The sequence below is a fragment of the Pleurodeles waltl genome, chromosome 4_2 (genome assembly GCF_031143425.1).
Source record: "Pleurodeles waltl isolate 20211129_DDA chromosome 4_2, aPleWal1.hap1.20221129, whole genome shotgun sequence".
Lineage (NCBI taxonomy): Eukaryota > Metazoa > Chordata > Amphibia > Caudata > Salamandridae > Pleurodeles > Pleurodeles waltl.
Window position 1 is genome coordinate 430,410,759 of NC_090443.1, and position 17,531 is coordinate 430,428,289.

General features: G+C 45.6%; 1 protein-coding gene across 2 annotated transcripts in view; it reads left to right on the plus strand.

Moving 5' to 3' along the window:
* The window catches only part of LOC138292865 (prostaglandin E2 receptor EP1 subtype-like), a 41,494-nt gene that overhangs the window by 15,401 nt on the left and 8,562 nt on the right, over positions 1 to 17,531 (plus strand). Inside the window, exons 1-2 of one of the 2 annotated variants that reach the window (XM_069231704.1) lie at positions 6,780 to 6,972; positions 9,551 to 10,463. In XM_069231704.1, coding sequence (XP_069087805.1) covers positions 9,585 to 10,463 — 879 coding nt within the window. In that variant the 5' untranslated portion in view covers positions 6,780 to 6,972; positions 9,551 to 9,584. Of the gene's footprint in view, positions 1 to 6,779; positions 6,973 to 9,550; positions 10,464 to 17,531 lie in introns of those variants that run through there. The other variant, XM_069231703.1, reaches the window with a different exon arrangement.

Sequence of the window (17,531 nt, forward strand, 5' to 3'; positions counted from 1 at the left end):
GTGAATGTTTTGAAGATGGTTCCATTGTCCTAGGACCACCACAGGCTGAGTTATGAGCAAAAATGATTTGTAAAAGTAATGGCCTTCAAAGCATTATGGGGCAAGTTCCCGTGCTGCGAATATTGTAATATGTTGATATGTTGACCGTAATGTCCAGAACAGCCCCTACAGAACACCACAATGAAAATATTATTTGTAAAAAATATTGTTATGTAACCATATAGTTCCCCCTTAGAGAGCATAACCATGTGAAAAGAAGATGATAGAAAGTAATGCAGTGCAACCATATATTTAGCCTCTAGAGGACATAATGCCTTACACATTTACTAAGCTAACAGGCCTACTCCAACAATATTATAAACAAGGCCCTTAAAACACAAACTACTCCTCACTGTAAAACAAAAAGATCCAGTCATGAAACAGCTTAAACATACACTGAATGGTGGGAAGGGTTATTATTTTGAGGGTCCCACTTCCCTAGTGTGGGGACCCAGAGATGAACTAGAAAGAATGAGCATGTTGTCATGAACATTTTAGTGGTGGTCCCATTGTCCTAGGACCACCGTAGGCTGTTATGAGCAAAAATGTTTTCTAAACGAATGGCCTGCAAAGCATTATGGGGTGCGTTTCCTAAGTGCAGTGAATATTGCAGTATCAGCTCTCCTGCTGTGTCGGGAGAGCCCCTTTAAGGATTTCTGTGTTTTTTATGTAAAGCATTTATCAATTACAAGTGTTTTTGTGAAAGCTTGGAGCTTGGAAGGGAGAGACAAAATACATTTCTCTGATTAGGAAACAGTGTGAACAATGTGACCAGGCTTCAATATCGCCAATGGAGTTTGTGCTGTTCTGCGCTGTGAGCGCCACGGTCGCCATGGAGCATGAAGAGGAGAGACAAGAGAAAAAAATAGTTCACCCACGCTGAAGTATATCAGCAATCGTGCAATAATCCATGTAACAGTGTCAGTCTGCAAGGCGGTAACAAAACCGCCCCAATGTGGGACAAACGTAAAGCATTTACCAATGACATCAAGAGATTTTCGAAAGGCAAGCCCACGAATGACTGAAAGTGATGGGCATGAGATAGGCGTCTTTAAAAACCACAGAATAATTACAACAGTTCGAAAAACGCTTACGTGCTCGACCTAAAAAAGCAGGCTTCACTCCCCTAATGTGAGTCTAGACAAAGCCATTTAAGTGCAGCGAGTCAGATACTGGGCACACACATGCCTCTTTCTGACCCTTGCCCATGTCTCACGCTGTCAAAACCAACCCCCCTGCCAGTCTGTTACCTTCTCTCACCTTTAGGCCAATGTTCCACTCTCAATGAAGACTGCTCCCAATATACCCCACTCTTCCTTGCACACTGTTCACATGCCCCACTCCCCCTAGTGCCCCCCCACAACCTTCTCTCCCTGCAGCAGGGTTTTAAGTGGGATGAAAAAACTGGTGGGTCTCTCAAAAGGGTGCGGCCAATGTAATTAAGAACTTGGCTTTAAAACATGTAAGCAAAAAATCGGTGCTTAGCAAAGTGTGCCGCCCAACTGGTATTTTGCTGCTTCTTTCTATCATTACATCCAGCTATGTAATACATGAAGTAACATCACATCTACAACAAGCCAGGACTATTTGCTTTGTCAATGGTTGTTAGTTGTATAAAATAAATAAGCAACAATGACTTTGTTGTGTAAAATGTTGAAAATGTTTCAGTTCTGAAATAATGAGACTGTGAAAGAACTGAAAGGGGTCTCTTTGAAGTTACATCAAAGGAAGCGCAGGGTGGTGCTGCTGCCGAGGTAAGATTTTTTTTCACCCTGAGAGTGAGGGCAAAAATGAAGAGCCTGATAGGGACCTGTCTCATCACCTGCTTTTTAAAACTGTCGGTGGTGAGCACCGGCAGAACCCGGTCCACTTAAAGTCATGCCTTACAGACTGTTTCCAGGCCCCACGTATTTTCTTAATGCCCTGGTTTCCCTTCAGCAGGTTGTCTACATTTCACTCTCTCTGTGCCCCACTGTTCCTGCAGACTGCATCCATGCCCCACTCCCCCGGGAGATAGTTTTGATGCTCCACTCTCCCCCATCCCCAACACGCATCCCCATGTGGCCCGCTCTCCCCTAATGGATGCCTCACTGCCCCTGCGTACCGTCCCCATGCCTCTCTCTCCCTTCGGGCTTCCGTGTTCTCCACTCTCTCCGAATCTCTGCTCCAAGCCCCACTCTCTCTACAGACTGTCCCTTCTGTCTGACCCCTATCACCACCCCCACCATCACCACAGGGGTCCCCGCCTATGACTTCGTATCCAGATTTTCTCGTGGCTGCTGTATTTACCTAGCAGGCGTGTTATTCCAGCTGTGGAGGGCGAACCCGCGGCCACCCCACACCACCCAACCCATGCCTTGGGCTAGCACAGTGTACTGTTAGGATGCAAGAGACATCTTTATGGGATCAGCCTAATGCAAGTGAGGAACGTGCAGGGTAGTGAAGAACCACCATAACCGGGATCAAGTGAGCTACACATATCCCAGGCCCAGGTGCCAGTGTACCTGCTGCACTACTACTGACAGCCACGCCCTGAGCAGCAGATGGTCAAGAAGGGCTGGGGTGTCTCGGTTTTCTGTGCTAAGGTCACATGGGTGCAGGAATTTATGAATGACTGGCAGGACTTTGTGTGGTCTCAGTACTAAAACAGTTTTGCTGTGTAAGACCACACAACACGGTAAACTAACACCCACATAATACCCCACAACTAGACCGGTCTAAAGGCATACTGTGAACTGTTACTAGGCACTATACTCTACATTATCTCATCCACCCACCGGAAGGCGGATAATGGCAACACATCTCTATACACGTCATACATAATAGCCAGGGTGTTGCAGGACGGGATTGAGGTACACCGGCAGAGCTGTGCATGGTCCCGGTACTGTAACATCTGAGGGTGCTGCAAGGTGGGTTGAGGTGTGCTGGGAGAGCTTTGTGTAGCCCCAGTGAAGTGCCAGCCAATGGAGTTGTAGGCCTAGACTGAGGTGCACTCCAGGGCTCTTTCTGGTCTTAGTACTGTATAAGTTTTGGATGCTGGAGGAGGAAAATTGAGGTGCACTGGCAGAGCTGTGTTTTGGCTCCAGTACTGTACGAGCGGGTGGGGATCAAAAGGCACGGGTATAGCTGTTAGTTGGTTCCAGTACCACAGCAGGCAGGTGTGTTGCATGCCAGGTTTGTGGTGCATCCGCAAAGCTGCGAATCAACCTACCACTGTGGTAACCGCTGTGTTCCAGGTTGTGACCGAGGTGTACTTGTAGAGCTGTAGTAGCTGTTGGTATTGCAGGTTGGTACTGAGGTGCATCCGTAGATGTACGGGTAGTCTCAGTACTGTAGCTGCCAGTGATGTTCCACTTTGGGATTGAGATGCTTTGGGATAGCTCTGTCTCAACATTTTAAGGTTGTAGAGGGTCACATTGTCGGCGAAACACAGAACAGACAAGCGCAAATGGTGCATTTTGAAAATGTTTTAGTTTTGCCATGCTGGGAAAAAATAAGAGATTTCACATATAGCTCTAGAGGGCTTCTTGTGAATTCATCCAGCGCATTATTTGTTCCGCACCCAGAAAGAAAGCATGCAAAACACAGACTGCAGAAAAAAGTGAGCAAAATCCTGGACTCGAAAATCTTGATCCCACATAAATATTACAAAAACTTCAATTTGCATCTAATCTCACTATCAATCACTTGCTCCCAAATAAGCGAGTAAGGGAGTTATAATAGGAAACTAACCCATTATGCACAAGTGAGCCCATTGACACTAGGGCGTGCAATACATTTACACGGTGACAAGGAGAACACTAACTCTGGAATATGGAACACTCTAACACTACGAATGAAACCCACTGACACTTGTGAATGGAATACACTTACAGTGTGGCAAGCAACACACTATCTGTGGGAGTGGGAATACATTCGCGCTTTGGGCCTTATTGGCCTTTATGGAGGGGTTTCCTCCATCACAAATGTGACGGATATCCCGTCTGCCGCATTATGATCCCATTACATTCTATGGAGATCGTAATATGGCAGACGGGATATCCGTCACATCTGCAATGGAGGAATAAGGCCTTATGTGATGTAAAACACACTTTGAGACTGGAACTACAGTGGCACTGTGCCATGCAAGTGCACTTACACTATGAAGGGGAATGCACTCTCCCTGAGAATGGGGATACACTGACACCATAGGATGTGACAAGGAATGCCCAGTGTCTGAGAATGGGGATACTCTGACACCATAGGATGCAGTACATCCTACACTGTGACCGGGAATGCCCAGTGTCTGAGAATGGGGATACACTGACCCCATAGGATGCAGTACATCTTACACTGTGACAAGGAATGCCCAATGTCTGAGAATGGGGATACACTGACCCCATAGGATGCAGTACATCTTACACTGTGACAAGGAATGCCCAATGTCTGAGAATGGGGATACACTGACACCATAGGATGCAGTACATCTTACACTGTGACGGGGAATGCCCAGTGTCTGAGAATGGGGATACACTGACACCATAATGGGACTACGCTGACACCATAGGATGCAGTACATCCTACACTGTGACGAGGAATACCCAGTGTTTGAGAATGGGAATACACTGACACCATGGGATGCAGTAATAGGATGCAGTACATCTTACACTGTGACGAGGAATACCCAGTGTTTGAGAATTGGAATACACTGACACCATGGGATGCAGTAATAGGATGCAGTACATCTTACACTGTGACGGGGAATGCCCAGTGTTTGAGAATGGGAATACACTGACACCATGGGATGCAGTACATCTTACACTGTGACGGGGAATGCCCAGTGTTTGAGAATGGGAATACACTGACACCATAGGATGCAGTACATCTTACACTGTGACGAGGAATGCCCAGTGTCTGAGAATGGGGATTCACTGACCCCATAGGATGCAGTACATCTTACACTGTGACACCAGCATGGCGGTCCAGACCGCCAAATAATAAACGTGGCAGAACCGCCACTTTTGAAACTCCGCCACCACCAGGCTTCTGCCACCAGGCAGCCTGGCGGTGGTGGAGTTTCATATCCGACAGGGCAGCGCTGCAGGAAGCGCTGCCCACCGTATAATGAGCCAGGTTCCACCAGCCTTTCCCTGGCAGTTTACACTGCCAGGGAAAGGCTGGTGGAATGGATGACTTGGGGCCCCCATACACAGCCTGATCTACTGGCAGTGAAATGCACGACGGATGCTGCTGCACCCGCCGCACTGCTACTTTGCCGCCAGCTCCATTTGGAGGCGGCGTCAATGTTCAGGCTCTGCATTCAGCTGAGCCGGCTGGCATAAACACTGTTTCCCCCTGCCGGCCCAGCTGAATGTTCATTATGTGGCCGGCTGGGGGTTCTGTGCGCTGGCAGTCTTCTGTTGACCGTCAGCGCCGAGTTCGAAATGAGGGCCTTACACTGTGACAAGGAATGCCCAGTGTCTGAGAATGGGAATACACCAGCTCTGTGCAACACAGTACTCCTACACTGTGACGAGGAATTCACTATGCCCGAGAATAGAAATACGCCGACAGTGGGTGATGCAGTGCCCTTTCACTGTGACGAGAAATGCACTACCGCTGGTGTAGTGGTTCCCCATCCCTTGTCCGGGGAGGCAAACTCACTGGAATGTAAAAACCCAGACACTCGCACAGACACACTCAAACACACACACATAGGGGGTCAGCCAGAGAGGACACTAGAGGGAGTGGGCCATTATTTCTTCTCCTGGATGGTTACCTAATGTAAGTGCCTTGGGATTTTCCATGCTGTGTCTAGACTTGTAGAGCACACGCTACCTGCACCACACATCCTTTAAGGAAAATGCGAAGTATGTAGACGTGCACACTGATGAGCATAGGGGCGCTTGTGATAGAGGCCTTCACATTCCTGAAGGAGGAAAACAAAACTTAAGTGGCAAGCATTTCTCAAAATAAAGCCTTCGGAGCGGGGGTGGAATGTATAGGCCTTTTATGAATCTACAGAAGCATTCCTGACAGGCGTAAATGCAGAGCTCTAATTAGGACAGGGCTTGCCAGGGACGGCCCCTGGCAAAGCAAGAAACAGTGTTGCCCACGGCTATATGGGGCTGTCCACTTCTGTCCTTCGACAGCTGATATCCCAAATTTCCCAGCAGTACCCCTGGAATCCTGTGCCACGCTCAGCTTTTCAGGTGTACTCCTGTGAATGCATGTGAATCCCAAAATTTGCAAATCTGCACACTCTGATGTACTAGTTTTTATGAGTCACCCAACCCCTGTGTCTCAGCAAATACTAATTAATTTCTGAGTCAAAACGAGTTGTGCAATATGTACAGCCTTCCTTGGTTTGTTTGAGGCAATTAAACACCCTAATATCCGGCCTAATGCTTTTCTAATGTGTTTTGTCTTCTTACAACTTTCTCTAATTGAAACCGCCCCATCACCTCCCCCCCTCCAAAATTATTAATTGATGTAGAGTTTCAGCTTCTGTTCACATCATAGTGTTGTTATTGCGCAGAGACAATTATCTCCGTTTCTATTTTAAGGAACTCCTGTCTCAGCCCAAAAGACTTGTCTAATATAAGGGTGCAGTGGAAGGCGCACCAAGCCCCCTCCGATCCCGATTCTGTTACTGGTCAACCGCGCATCCGGGGTCCTAAATGTGCGTCCCGTACCCGAGCAGTCACTAAAGGCCGACCCGGAAGTGCCGTGAGTGGGGTGGAAGCCAAGGCAGAAGGGGAGACCCGGAGCAAAGGGCAAGACGGAAACTGGGGTAGTCGGTCCTCAAAAGGAGGAGATCGGAGGGGTGGTGAGGTGCTGAGGGAGAGCGCTACAAACCTGTAGGGAGAAATGGGGACAGCTGCCGAGATATATTACAGAAAGAATAAAATCCGAAGGGAACGCTCCATATACTGCAGAAAAGACTGTTTAAATGTAAGTTGGTGCTTTTCAGTTCCATGCCAAGAGTAAAACAAACCGCATTGCGTTTTTATTTCATTTCTAACATTCCTGAATGTTTAGAAACCCAACGGGTTGAAATGTTTATAGTCTTTGGCCTCTCTCTCTCTCTCTCTCTCTCTCTCTCTCTCTCTCTCTCTCTCTCTCTCTCTCTCTCTCTCTCTCTCTCTCTCTCTCTCTCTCTCTCTCTCTCTCTCTCTCTCTCTCTCTCTCTCTCTCTCTCTCACCATCCAGAACAGTGCCCCTTGTGTGACTCTCCTTTGGGTGAATGAGTGAATGAAGGAGCTGCTTCAATGCCAGACCTGACTGTGCTGGTTCCCCTGCTCAACCAGTCACCATTCCATAAACTACAACCTCAAAGAGTGCCTGAAATGTTCCTAGCATCTGCGGACAGCTGCCACCCGCCTCCGTGGCTCCATTCCTCCTTCTTTTCTGATGCTTTGCCCGCAGAACCAGCCACTTTTATCTGCGCATCCAGAAGTGCCCGCAGAGACAGACATTTCGTGGGCACGGGGTCGACATTCCGCAGGCTGTTTCAGGAATCTGCCCTCAGATGGAATCTGATTCAGATGAAGAGGGTGGTATTCCACAGTGCACGTCACTTGAGTACTTGAGTAGTGTACCTGAGTACTTGAGTAGTGTCTCCAGCTTTGGAAGTACCATCTGGATTATTGTTCCTATTTCTGGAGGCATGGTTAGGAATCACGAAACAATGAGAGGTATTTGGGCATTACATAAAAACATAAGTCCTCTCAGTGTCTGAATACCACTCAAGTCAAGACTTTCCCTCCTTCACTTACCCTGGACTTCACCCCCTACAGTACAGGCCCACAGAGTCACTCAGTTGGCAGGCCTAGTAGAAAGAGAAGACATATGTTTAAGCATTACTTATTGTTTAAAGCATTGCGTTTTACTTATGGGGCTATTCTCAAGTCATTCCCATGTGGAGGATCATATTTGCCAAGGGAAAGCCTACATTTGCCATTCATCTTGCAGAGTAACGAGCAAGCAGTGTGCTTTTGTATGTCCACTGAAGGCAGACACTAGAAATACCAGTTTCACTCACAAGTCCTTAAGGCTTGGGCTATTGCAACACCTTCCCTAGAGGTTGGGCTCTGCAATCGGTCTTTTGTCCAATCATTGGAGACAGTACAACATCCCAGCACCCCAATCTGCACCCTCACCATCTCTCTACTCATTTATCCATAACCCTGCTCTTGCCAGCTCCACTTTCTCCCCATTTTTCTGCCCAAAGCTTTGCTCACTTTTGCACTAAACTCTCATGTCTGACCTAGTGCAGGTGGGGCATTACAGATTGTGTTGCTATATTCTATGTCATGTTAAGTTGCCTGCTCTGAGCTCTCGAGACTGTCACTTATTGTGTCATTTAGAGTTTGGCAGGTTCTTCCACCCTGTCAGACTCATGGCTCCTAACCCTTAGCAAACCCCCTACTAGAGCGCAGGTGGAGCCACTGCTGGGAACAAAGGAGGCAGGATGTCTCTCACAGGGCTGCGGCCTGTCATGCAATGGATATGCCCTGCATGGGTCTTGTAAACCAGGACAGGGAAAACAATGACCCCCAAATGCAGGAGAAAAGCTTGCTGTACATCAGGGTCATTGTCATTTTAATTTTGTAGAATCACCCCTCTGCTATGAGGGTTTCTTTCTGGAAAACACAATGAATGCCAAGCTGGCTGTACCAACATGGCTGCCCACTTGATTTTCTGAAACGTATCAGCCTAGTTACACCGGTCAAAGACATCCCACCAGGATGCAGGGGCCTCTCATTGACATGGGTGGTTCTCCAACCGGGGTTGCAGAAGAGAGGGATTCCACCCAACAATGGGCTGACTGTGTGAACCCTTACTTTGCTAGAGACGTGCGATTAATGCATTACACCTACATACTTTCTTATGCCTAACCTCGGACATCACCTCTTTTGACGCACCCCTGATCTTTTTCCAAAAACATCTACTCTTGACGATGTTGCGTGATCCAGCCTCAAGCTTTATTTTTCCATAGCTCATAATAATTTCATTGGTATTATGTCCAGCTGTCACACTGTACCACTTACATTGACCTAGACCCTTGTAACGAATGCCCCTATCCTTGTTCTGGGCTCTAAAAGGTCGCTGACGCTATCCATGCTCAAGGCTTTTGTAAATGGCTGCTCTCTGCCCTGGTCCTAGGTTTCCATTGTTTTTTTTGCTCTATTTTCGTTTTAAGCTCCTGTGTGTGGCTCTTCCCTACCCTGGCTCTAGGCTAACAGAGAGAGCAGCCTCTACCCTTGTTTTAGGCTGCATTGATTGCTGCATGCCATCTCTGTTCTAGGCTCTCATCGATTAATACCTCCTAACATTGTCCTAATCTCTCATAGATAAACACCTTCCATCCTAACTCTACGATTTCGTAGAATGTTGAAATTTCTCTGTGTTTTAGGCTATGGTTACTTTTGCCTGTTCTTGTATCTTAGATTTTTTCTCTATGTTCTACGTCAGATTCCGTCCTCTCCGTGCCAAGGTTCTAATGATTTTTCCATATGTTTTCTTCTAGTGCTCCATGGCTGCTATCAACTGGGCCCAGTAAGATGTTTGCCCAGCACCAACAGAATCTCTCCCTGCACAGCCTATACGATGCCTTGGACGACTCGTGCTGCAGCGGTTCCCAGGAGCTCGGCAATGCATCTGTGTATCCAGACAGCAACTCCGACATGGCTGTCTCCACCCAGCCTGTCTCCTCAAGATCCCGGTCCGCTGCCATGCCCAGTTTCTCTATGACGCTAGGCGCCATGTCCAACATCATTGCACTAGTGATTCTTGTCAAGTCCTATGCGCGCTTCCGCCGCAGGTCTAAGGCCACATTTCTGCTCTTCGCCAGTAGCCTGGTCATCACTGACTTCGCTGGACATATAATCCCAGGCTCCTTTGTACTGCGCCTCTATGCCGTTCACATGCAGTGGAAGGAACTTGACCAGACGGGCTCCATTTGCCAGTTTTTCGGTGCCTGCATGGTCTTCTTTGGCCTCTGCCCACTTTTCCTGGGCTGTGTCATGGCCGTGGAGCGTTGTGTTGGAGTGACACGCCCGCTGTTGCATTCTTCAATAGTTACTTCTACGCGGACTAAGCTCACTCTACTGGGCCTGTGGACCTCTGCCTTGCTCATTGCTCTTCTACCTATGCTGAGCTTTGGCCGATATGATATGCAGTATCCAGGTACATGGTGCTTCATCCATGTCAGCGTAGCATCGAACTGGAGCGAGATCAGCTTTGCACTGCTCTTCTCACTGTTGGGGCTGGCCTCACTATTCGTGGCGCTGATCTGTAACACTGTGAGTGGCTTGACTCTGGTGCGTGCCCGGTGGCGCAAGAGAAAATGCAGCCGCCGGGCCAAGTCCCATGACATTGAGATGGTCGTACAACTTGTGGGAATTATGGTGGTGTCCTGTATCTGCTGGAGCCCCATCCTGGTGAGTAAGTGTCATAAGCATGTGGGGGGGAATAGTCAGCGTAGCTTCCACTAAGTGCAGACATGATGGATGTCACCATAATCTCTATCATTCATCTCTGGAGCCTATATAAATGTGGTGTCTTCTACATGGCTTCATGGATGATGTTGGCATGGCCACTAACAATGTACCCACTTGGATAAAGTTACCATTGTCACCACCACATGTTTGGGTTGTGATATAGCTACAGCTTTCATCACAAGTACTTGAGGGGTGAGGTTACCATGGCCTCCACCATGAGTCCTTTGGGATTGTGTCAGCATGGCTTTAATCATGTGACTGTTGAGAAGATGTGCCTTTGGGGACTGAAACATATGTGTAGGTGTGATGTTGACATGGCATCTGCCACATGCACACCACAGCTATGTTGCCCTGTTTTCAGGTACCTATCTATGAATGTGATGTTACCATGGACTCAACTGCAACCATCACAGACTCCTTCATGACTTTAAAAAAATACCCCTTCTAAACTTAAAATATATTTACATGACTGTTCCTGTTACAATAAATATTTCTCTACGATAAAGATCCCATTTCTAGTCAATTAACCTTCCCAGAGCCTCTCTCACCCCATCCAAGCTCTTTGACGCCACAGATACAATCACCTCTTCAGAGAATCTTTCACCTTCCTCGTGTCCCCTTCATCTCAATACAACTTCTTTCCTACCTATAGTACCTCAAGCCTCACTGCATCCTCTACCATCTCACTCCCTTTACTTTTCACTTGCCTCTATAAGCCTTGTTTACCATTATTGCATCTCTTTACTCAGTGTTTAACCTCTTTATAATCTCTTTCATATTTCTGAAGCACCTCTCACTTCCCTCTATTACTTGTGTCACATGTAGAGCACTTTGCATCAACCAACTCATGTCTCATTGCCTATAGCTCCTTACAATCCTGTCATCTGTCTGACCACCAAATACCCTCTCACTTCTCCTTTCATCTGATCCGACCTCTATTAAACTCTCTCAAAGCGTTTAACGGTCTACTAGATCACCCTATAGCGTCTCACAGCCTTCGTACCTCCAATCTGACCTCACAACACCCTTTCACTCCCAAAAACAACTAAGCTGACCTCCATGTACCCTCACTTCCCTTTACAATACATATGGCCTTCCTATTCCTTTTCTCACCTTCTTCCAGCCAACCCGATCTACCTCTACAGTCTCTCACCATTTCTTCCAGCCCATCTGACCTTCCTTAATCAACCAATCAATCAGTCAATTATGTTATTTATAAAGCACTAACAACCCATGATGGTGACTAAGGCCCTGATTTATACTTTTTGGTGCAAAACTGCACCAACGCAGTTTTGCACCAAAAGGTTTAGCACCGGCTTGCACCATTTCTGGGCACCAGTGGGGCACCATATTTATGGAATGGTGCAAGCCGATGCAAATGGTAGGCTAGCCTAAAACAAATGACGATAGCCTGTGGGGGTGGTGGTATGGAAGAAGGGTTTTTTGCACCACAAAATGACGTTAGGCAGGTTAGAGTAAAAAAAAATGACTCTAACCAGCCTAGTGTCATTTTCTGACGCAAAACTATCCATACCACATGACTCCTGTCTTAGAAAAGACAGGAGTCATGCCCACCACCCCTGTGGCCAGCACAGGGGACCAGGGTCCCCTGGGCATGGCTACTGAACCCAGTGCCATGTAGGGGGGCCCACTTCAGGGCCAATATGGCACTTAAAATAAAATACTTACCTGTACTTACCTATACTTACCTGGGATGGGGTCCCCCATCCTCCGCTGTCCCTCTGGTGTGGGTAGGAGTGTCCCTGGGGCCTGGGGAGGGCACCTGTGTTCTTATTCCATGGTTTTCCACCATGGAAATAGGCCCACAGGTCCCCTAACGCCTGCTCTGACCCAGGCGTTAAATAATGGTGCAAAGCAAGTTTTGCACTATTATTTGACCTCTCCTCCCACCCGTGTGTGATTGTAGCACAGGGGGGTAAATATGGCACTAAAGCCATAGAGTTATTTTTTGCACGGGAAAGCCTAATGTGCATCTCATTGACGCAAAGTAGGTTTCCACGTCCCAAAAATGACTTTAACTCCATAACTGTGGCACTAGATGGGTCTAGCGCCAAAGTATAAATATGGAGTTAGTTTTGCACTGAATTTGCTTAAAAAAATGACGTGAATGCGGCGCAAAACAAGTATAAATATGCCCCTCAGTGCTTTACAACGGCAGTGTTCACTGCTCCAAATATTTCAGATCTGTGTCAGAATAATGTACACAGAAATATTATCGACATAATTTAAAAAATATTGTCCCATTGGGCATATATTTGATATTCTTAACTCCAATGGGGCGATATTTTTGTAAAGAACATTCAGGATACAATGGTGTTGCCAGGGAATACTCTGACAATGGTATTCGAACACCACACAAAATACGGTGCAATTGAAAAACAGATTTAAACGAGCGAGATTTGAGGCCTCCATAAAAGTCAAGAAGTTGATGTTTTGTTTGGTCTTTTAATTTAACATAGGTTTTAAAATCCATTGGCGAAAAGCAGGAATCTTGTGGTAGCCCATTGGGAACCGTCACAGTTTTGCTTCCTTTGATTTCAATCCCTTGCATATTCTGTTAGACAAAAGGTACTTTAGTCAGCTACAAAGCCCCTAATCCCCTCACACCCCACAGATGTCCCTATGCTCTCCCTGACTCTGTTTGTAAGTGTGAAATGATTTAGGGCATCAAAAGCAGCCAACAGATCAAGAAGCATTATTGGCATATGATCAGCATAGTTGCTATTGGGAGTAGCTGCATGTCCACCGAGGCCAATCCTGTCTCCCCTGAGAACGAAATGCTGATTGCCTCTCCCTCAGAAACTTGTTTTCCTCAATGAAATCTTGTAGTTGGTTGCAAGCTGACTTTTCCAAATATTTCAATAAGAATACTAAAGAATGTTAGAGTTGGGACAGAGTTAGAGTTTGCGGCCTAAAGTATTTAACAAGGGTTATGCTAACAGAGGAGAAACCCAGGTTTCTTTAAGAACGTCGGGAATCTCTCCAGCTTTAAATTGCCCATTAAAACCTCCAAAATACATAGGACTAGCTCTTCACGTCCTTCCTCCATGACTGCCTTTGGACAGTAACTGTAGATAGTTGAATTAATGGACTCATAAGAGGCATGGTTTCCTGTAATATCATGGGATGAGAAAAACGATGCCCAATCATACCTTAGGCTGTTCCCAAACCTAGAGGGGGAATAATGGATCTAATCTGATGAATTGTGTTTGACAATTCCATTTGTTTCTGTTTATAGTAAACAATATTAAAATACATTTAGAGATGAGGAGTATTATAACATACAACTATAATTAGAAACAACACAAATCATGAGCTAAGATAAATAATGTAAAAATCTAACTATCAGGAGTATTAATTATTCTTAGTCATCATTAGACCATAAATAGCACTAGAAAGAAAATATAAACAAAGGGATTTTCTTGTGGACAAGCTCCCCACTTCTGGTGGCTCTTAGAACCCCGGCAGCCAGGCCAAAATCAGACTGGAGACTAAGAAGTGTAAAAAGAAAAGACCAAGGAATCAAGCCTTTCCCATCTAAGCACCCAGGATCTGTACCAACATCATAGTGTGCGTAAGAACCTCCGCAATGCTGATCTAATTTAGGAAAAGCTGAAGAGAAAACTCTCTAAATAACACAACATCACAATGCAGTGACAAGCCAATACCCAGCTACCTCTCCTATCACTTGTAGACTGTATGCTTGCCTTTGTCGTGGTACAGTGCTCAGCTGCCTTTTTGGCTAGGTCATTGCTATACATATACCACATACATCCATACATACATTTGAAATAATTGCTACAGTAATACATTGACCTAGAAAGTTATGCATGTTTTTGGACCATACATAGTCAAACGTGTGCTCATCTTTCCAGACTAACCTAGGTTTCCCTGCTTAGTTAAATTAGTTATAAATTCAGTTACTCATCCAATCACTGGTGACTTCCGGTTCCAGAGGATAATTTATCTATCACTACCCTCTTCACTATCCAGAGCATGGCAAATGTGTTTGGGGTTTCACTGGAAGAGAAGTCATTCAGAATCAGAATAGACAGGGTCAATAAAGTAGCTACACCTATAAATGTGTTCTCTTTGGCAAGAGCCTCTCTCCACCAGGGCAGAACATTATAACATTCAATAAACATATTTACAAAACCAATATTAACATAATTGCACCGCCAGGAATGGTTCTCATCTTGTACATGTAGTTTATGGAGTTTTTGTAGAGTTCAGTATGCTTTTAGAGTATTGTTTCTGTATTACAAAGTCTTGCGGATGTGGGCTAAGTTAGTTGTATGACTTCAATAGATTTATCAGTGTTTGAAGGTCCACATTTAAATTCAGCTCTGCTTCATAGCTTCCGAAGAGAGTCTGTGTTTTTATATGGTAGAAGACAATATATATGAAATGGTTTATTCTTTTTCCGATTTTTGTTAAATAATTTAAATAAAGCAGAGAGGCTTCATTTCAGATTCACAATTGTGCATTGAAACTGATGGAGGAATTGCTTTCAGACATAGGTAGTTCAAAACCCCACCCTCAGCATGGTTATATAATACAATTTCTTAAAAGAGATCACCCCATCTGGCTTATATGGACGATACAAGGAGTATTTCAGTGAGTAAAAGGAAATGATTAATTATGCAATGTAAATAATTAATGATATTGAATTGCATCGTTTACACCCTTGGCTCCTGCCACCCAAGTGGAGAACCGTCCATCCTGTTCAGAGATCCCTGCCTGACAGACTGGGGTTCCCTTCATAGCACTGAAGGTTTGTCATGCCTGAGCCATATTTGAAACACAGGCTTACAAACTTATTAAATTAAGAAAACAAATACCAAACGAAAAAGTTTGTTTTCTCTATAGAAAAAAAACAAATGGTCCTAAAACACAGAGATTTTTCTCCTTACTCACAAGGCTATTGTATATTTTCCTTGTCTGCTAACCTCCCAGGGCAGAGATTGGCAGAGAAATAAGTGACCCGGCGGCCCCTTGTCAGACATAGTAAGGTCAAAGGTTTACACTGGCAGAGCCAGCAGAAGTTCAGTCAGTATTCTCTTGACAGTTCTACCACTGTTAAATAGAGTAAAGAAACTGCAAGTTTGGGGGACCCAGGCACAGGCCATTGATGGTGGTGGTTCTACTCTGATAAACACTATACAGACACTCTCAAGGCCAATTGCACAAAGCATTTTTCTAGTTGCAAACAGGCAGATTCGCAGAATGCTTTTTGGGATGTACAAAGCCCAAATTGCAAATCAGTAACTTGTTACTGAATCGGAATTTGGATGTTGCGATTCGGTATTAGGAAGGGGCGTGGTGAGGGCATCCCTTCCTAATACCAAATCTGAAAAGTCTGTTCCTTTAAGGAAAATGGGCTGCGTTTAAAAAAAAAAAGATTGCTTTATTTAAAAAACAATCACAGACATGGTGGTCTGCTGAACCCAGCAGACCCCCAACACTGTGATGGCTGCGATTCCTAATGGGTCGCAAATTGAGACCTACCTCATTAAAATTAATGAGTAGGTCTATTTGCGACCCACTACGAATCGCAAATGAAACTCTTAAGAGTTTCATACATTTGAATTAGCGATTTCTTAATTGCGATTCACAGGAATTTGCAATTAGGAAATCAGTAATTCAAACGTTCGTATAGGGGGCCCTCAGCTTTTTGCAATTTCACGATTTGTGAATTTAGTGCAAAATTGACCATCATGCGCAAAACCTTCAATTTAAAATAAAACTGATTAAAAAATGAAGGCATCTCCATGTCGCAATGCTTTGTTTCGTGAGTTTTTTTTTAAGGTTTCGTGACAATTGCCTCTGCACATTGCATATTTTAACATGCTTTTACGTCCCCTCAATCCTTGGTGCACTCAGGAGCGCAATGGATTTTACGCACTCTGGGGCATATTTATAATACCCTAGCACCACCTTGCCCCACATTAACGTAATTATTTTTAATGTTAATGTGGCCTAAGGAGGCCGAAACCCCCGCGCTGTATTTACAGGGTGGTGCAGTGCATGCATTGCGCCACTCTGTAACCCTTTGCACTACATTATGCCTGCGCCAGGCATAATGTATGCAAGGGGGCGTTCCCCCATTAGGGGAGCCGGAAATATGGCGTAAGGAAATCTGTGAGATTTCCTTGTGCCATGTTTTACACCACTTTTTACGCCTGCTCAAGAGCAGGCGTTAAAAGGGGGCTTCCGTTCTTTTGAATGGGGCCCTATGTGCTCTGCAGGAGCAGAGCCAATATTTTGGCGCTACTCCTACAGAGTACATCAATAGCGTCATGAAAAATGACGCTATTACCCCCTACCCTGCGCCATGGTGCACTGTATTTTAAATACGGCACACACATGGTAGCCGTAGGGGGGTGCTAAGAGGAGCAGGAAAAGTGTCGCTGCACGTTCCATAAATCTGCCCCTGTGTGCTCTCATTTTCTGCCCCCCAACTAAAGGCAGGCGTGCATCAATGCTGGTATTTTTATCGCAGAGCCAAGACCTCCCCTCGCTTTCCCAACTCCTTCTCGCCCTTGCAGGAGACGCTTCCTTATCTTGGTCTTGTCGTCGCGCCCTGTTAGGCTGTGCAGAAAAAAACACAAACACTACTTGGACTTGTGTTCTTTATCCGTGCACTATGTCCTGTGCGCAGATAATGACCCGGTGGGTGTTAGATATGTATTTGAGGCTCGGCAGCACAAACAAACATTGGACCCGGAGCACCGCCAGTGCGTGTGAGTAACAACATTTACGTTGGTCTAAGATCATCGTGAATTGCCTTGGTTTATGGCCCCAATGTCACATTTATTACGCTGCATTCCGGCACATCCCTAGGCACACAAATGGAGATCCACAGCTCCTCCTGAGCCTAAAGTAATGTGTGACAAATTCAGCCACTCGTGGCTTTTAAAACCATTGCACATTCCGGGATTTGTATTTTTAATGTATAAATTTAAAATATGGGATCAAAAATCGGAC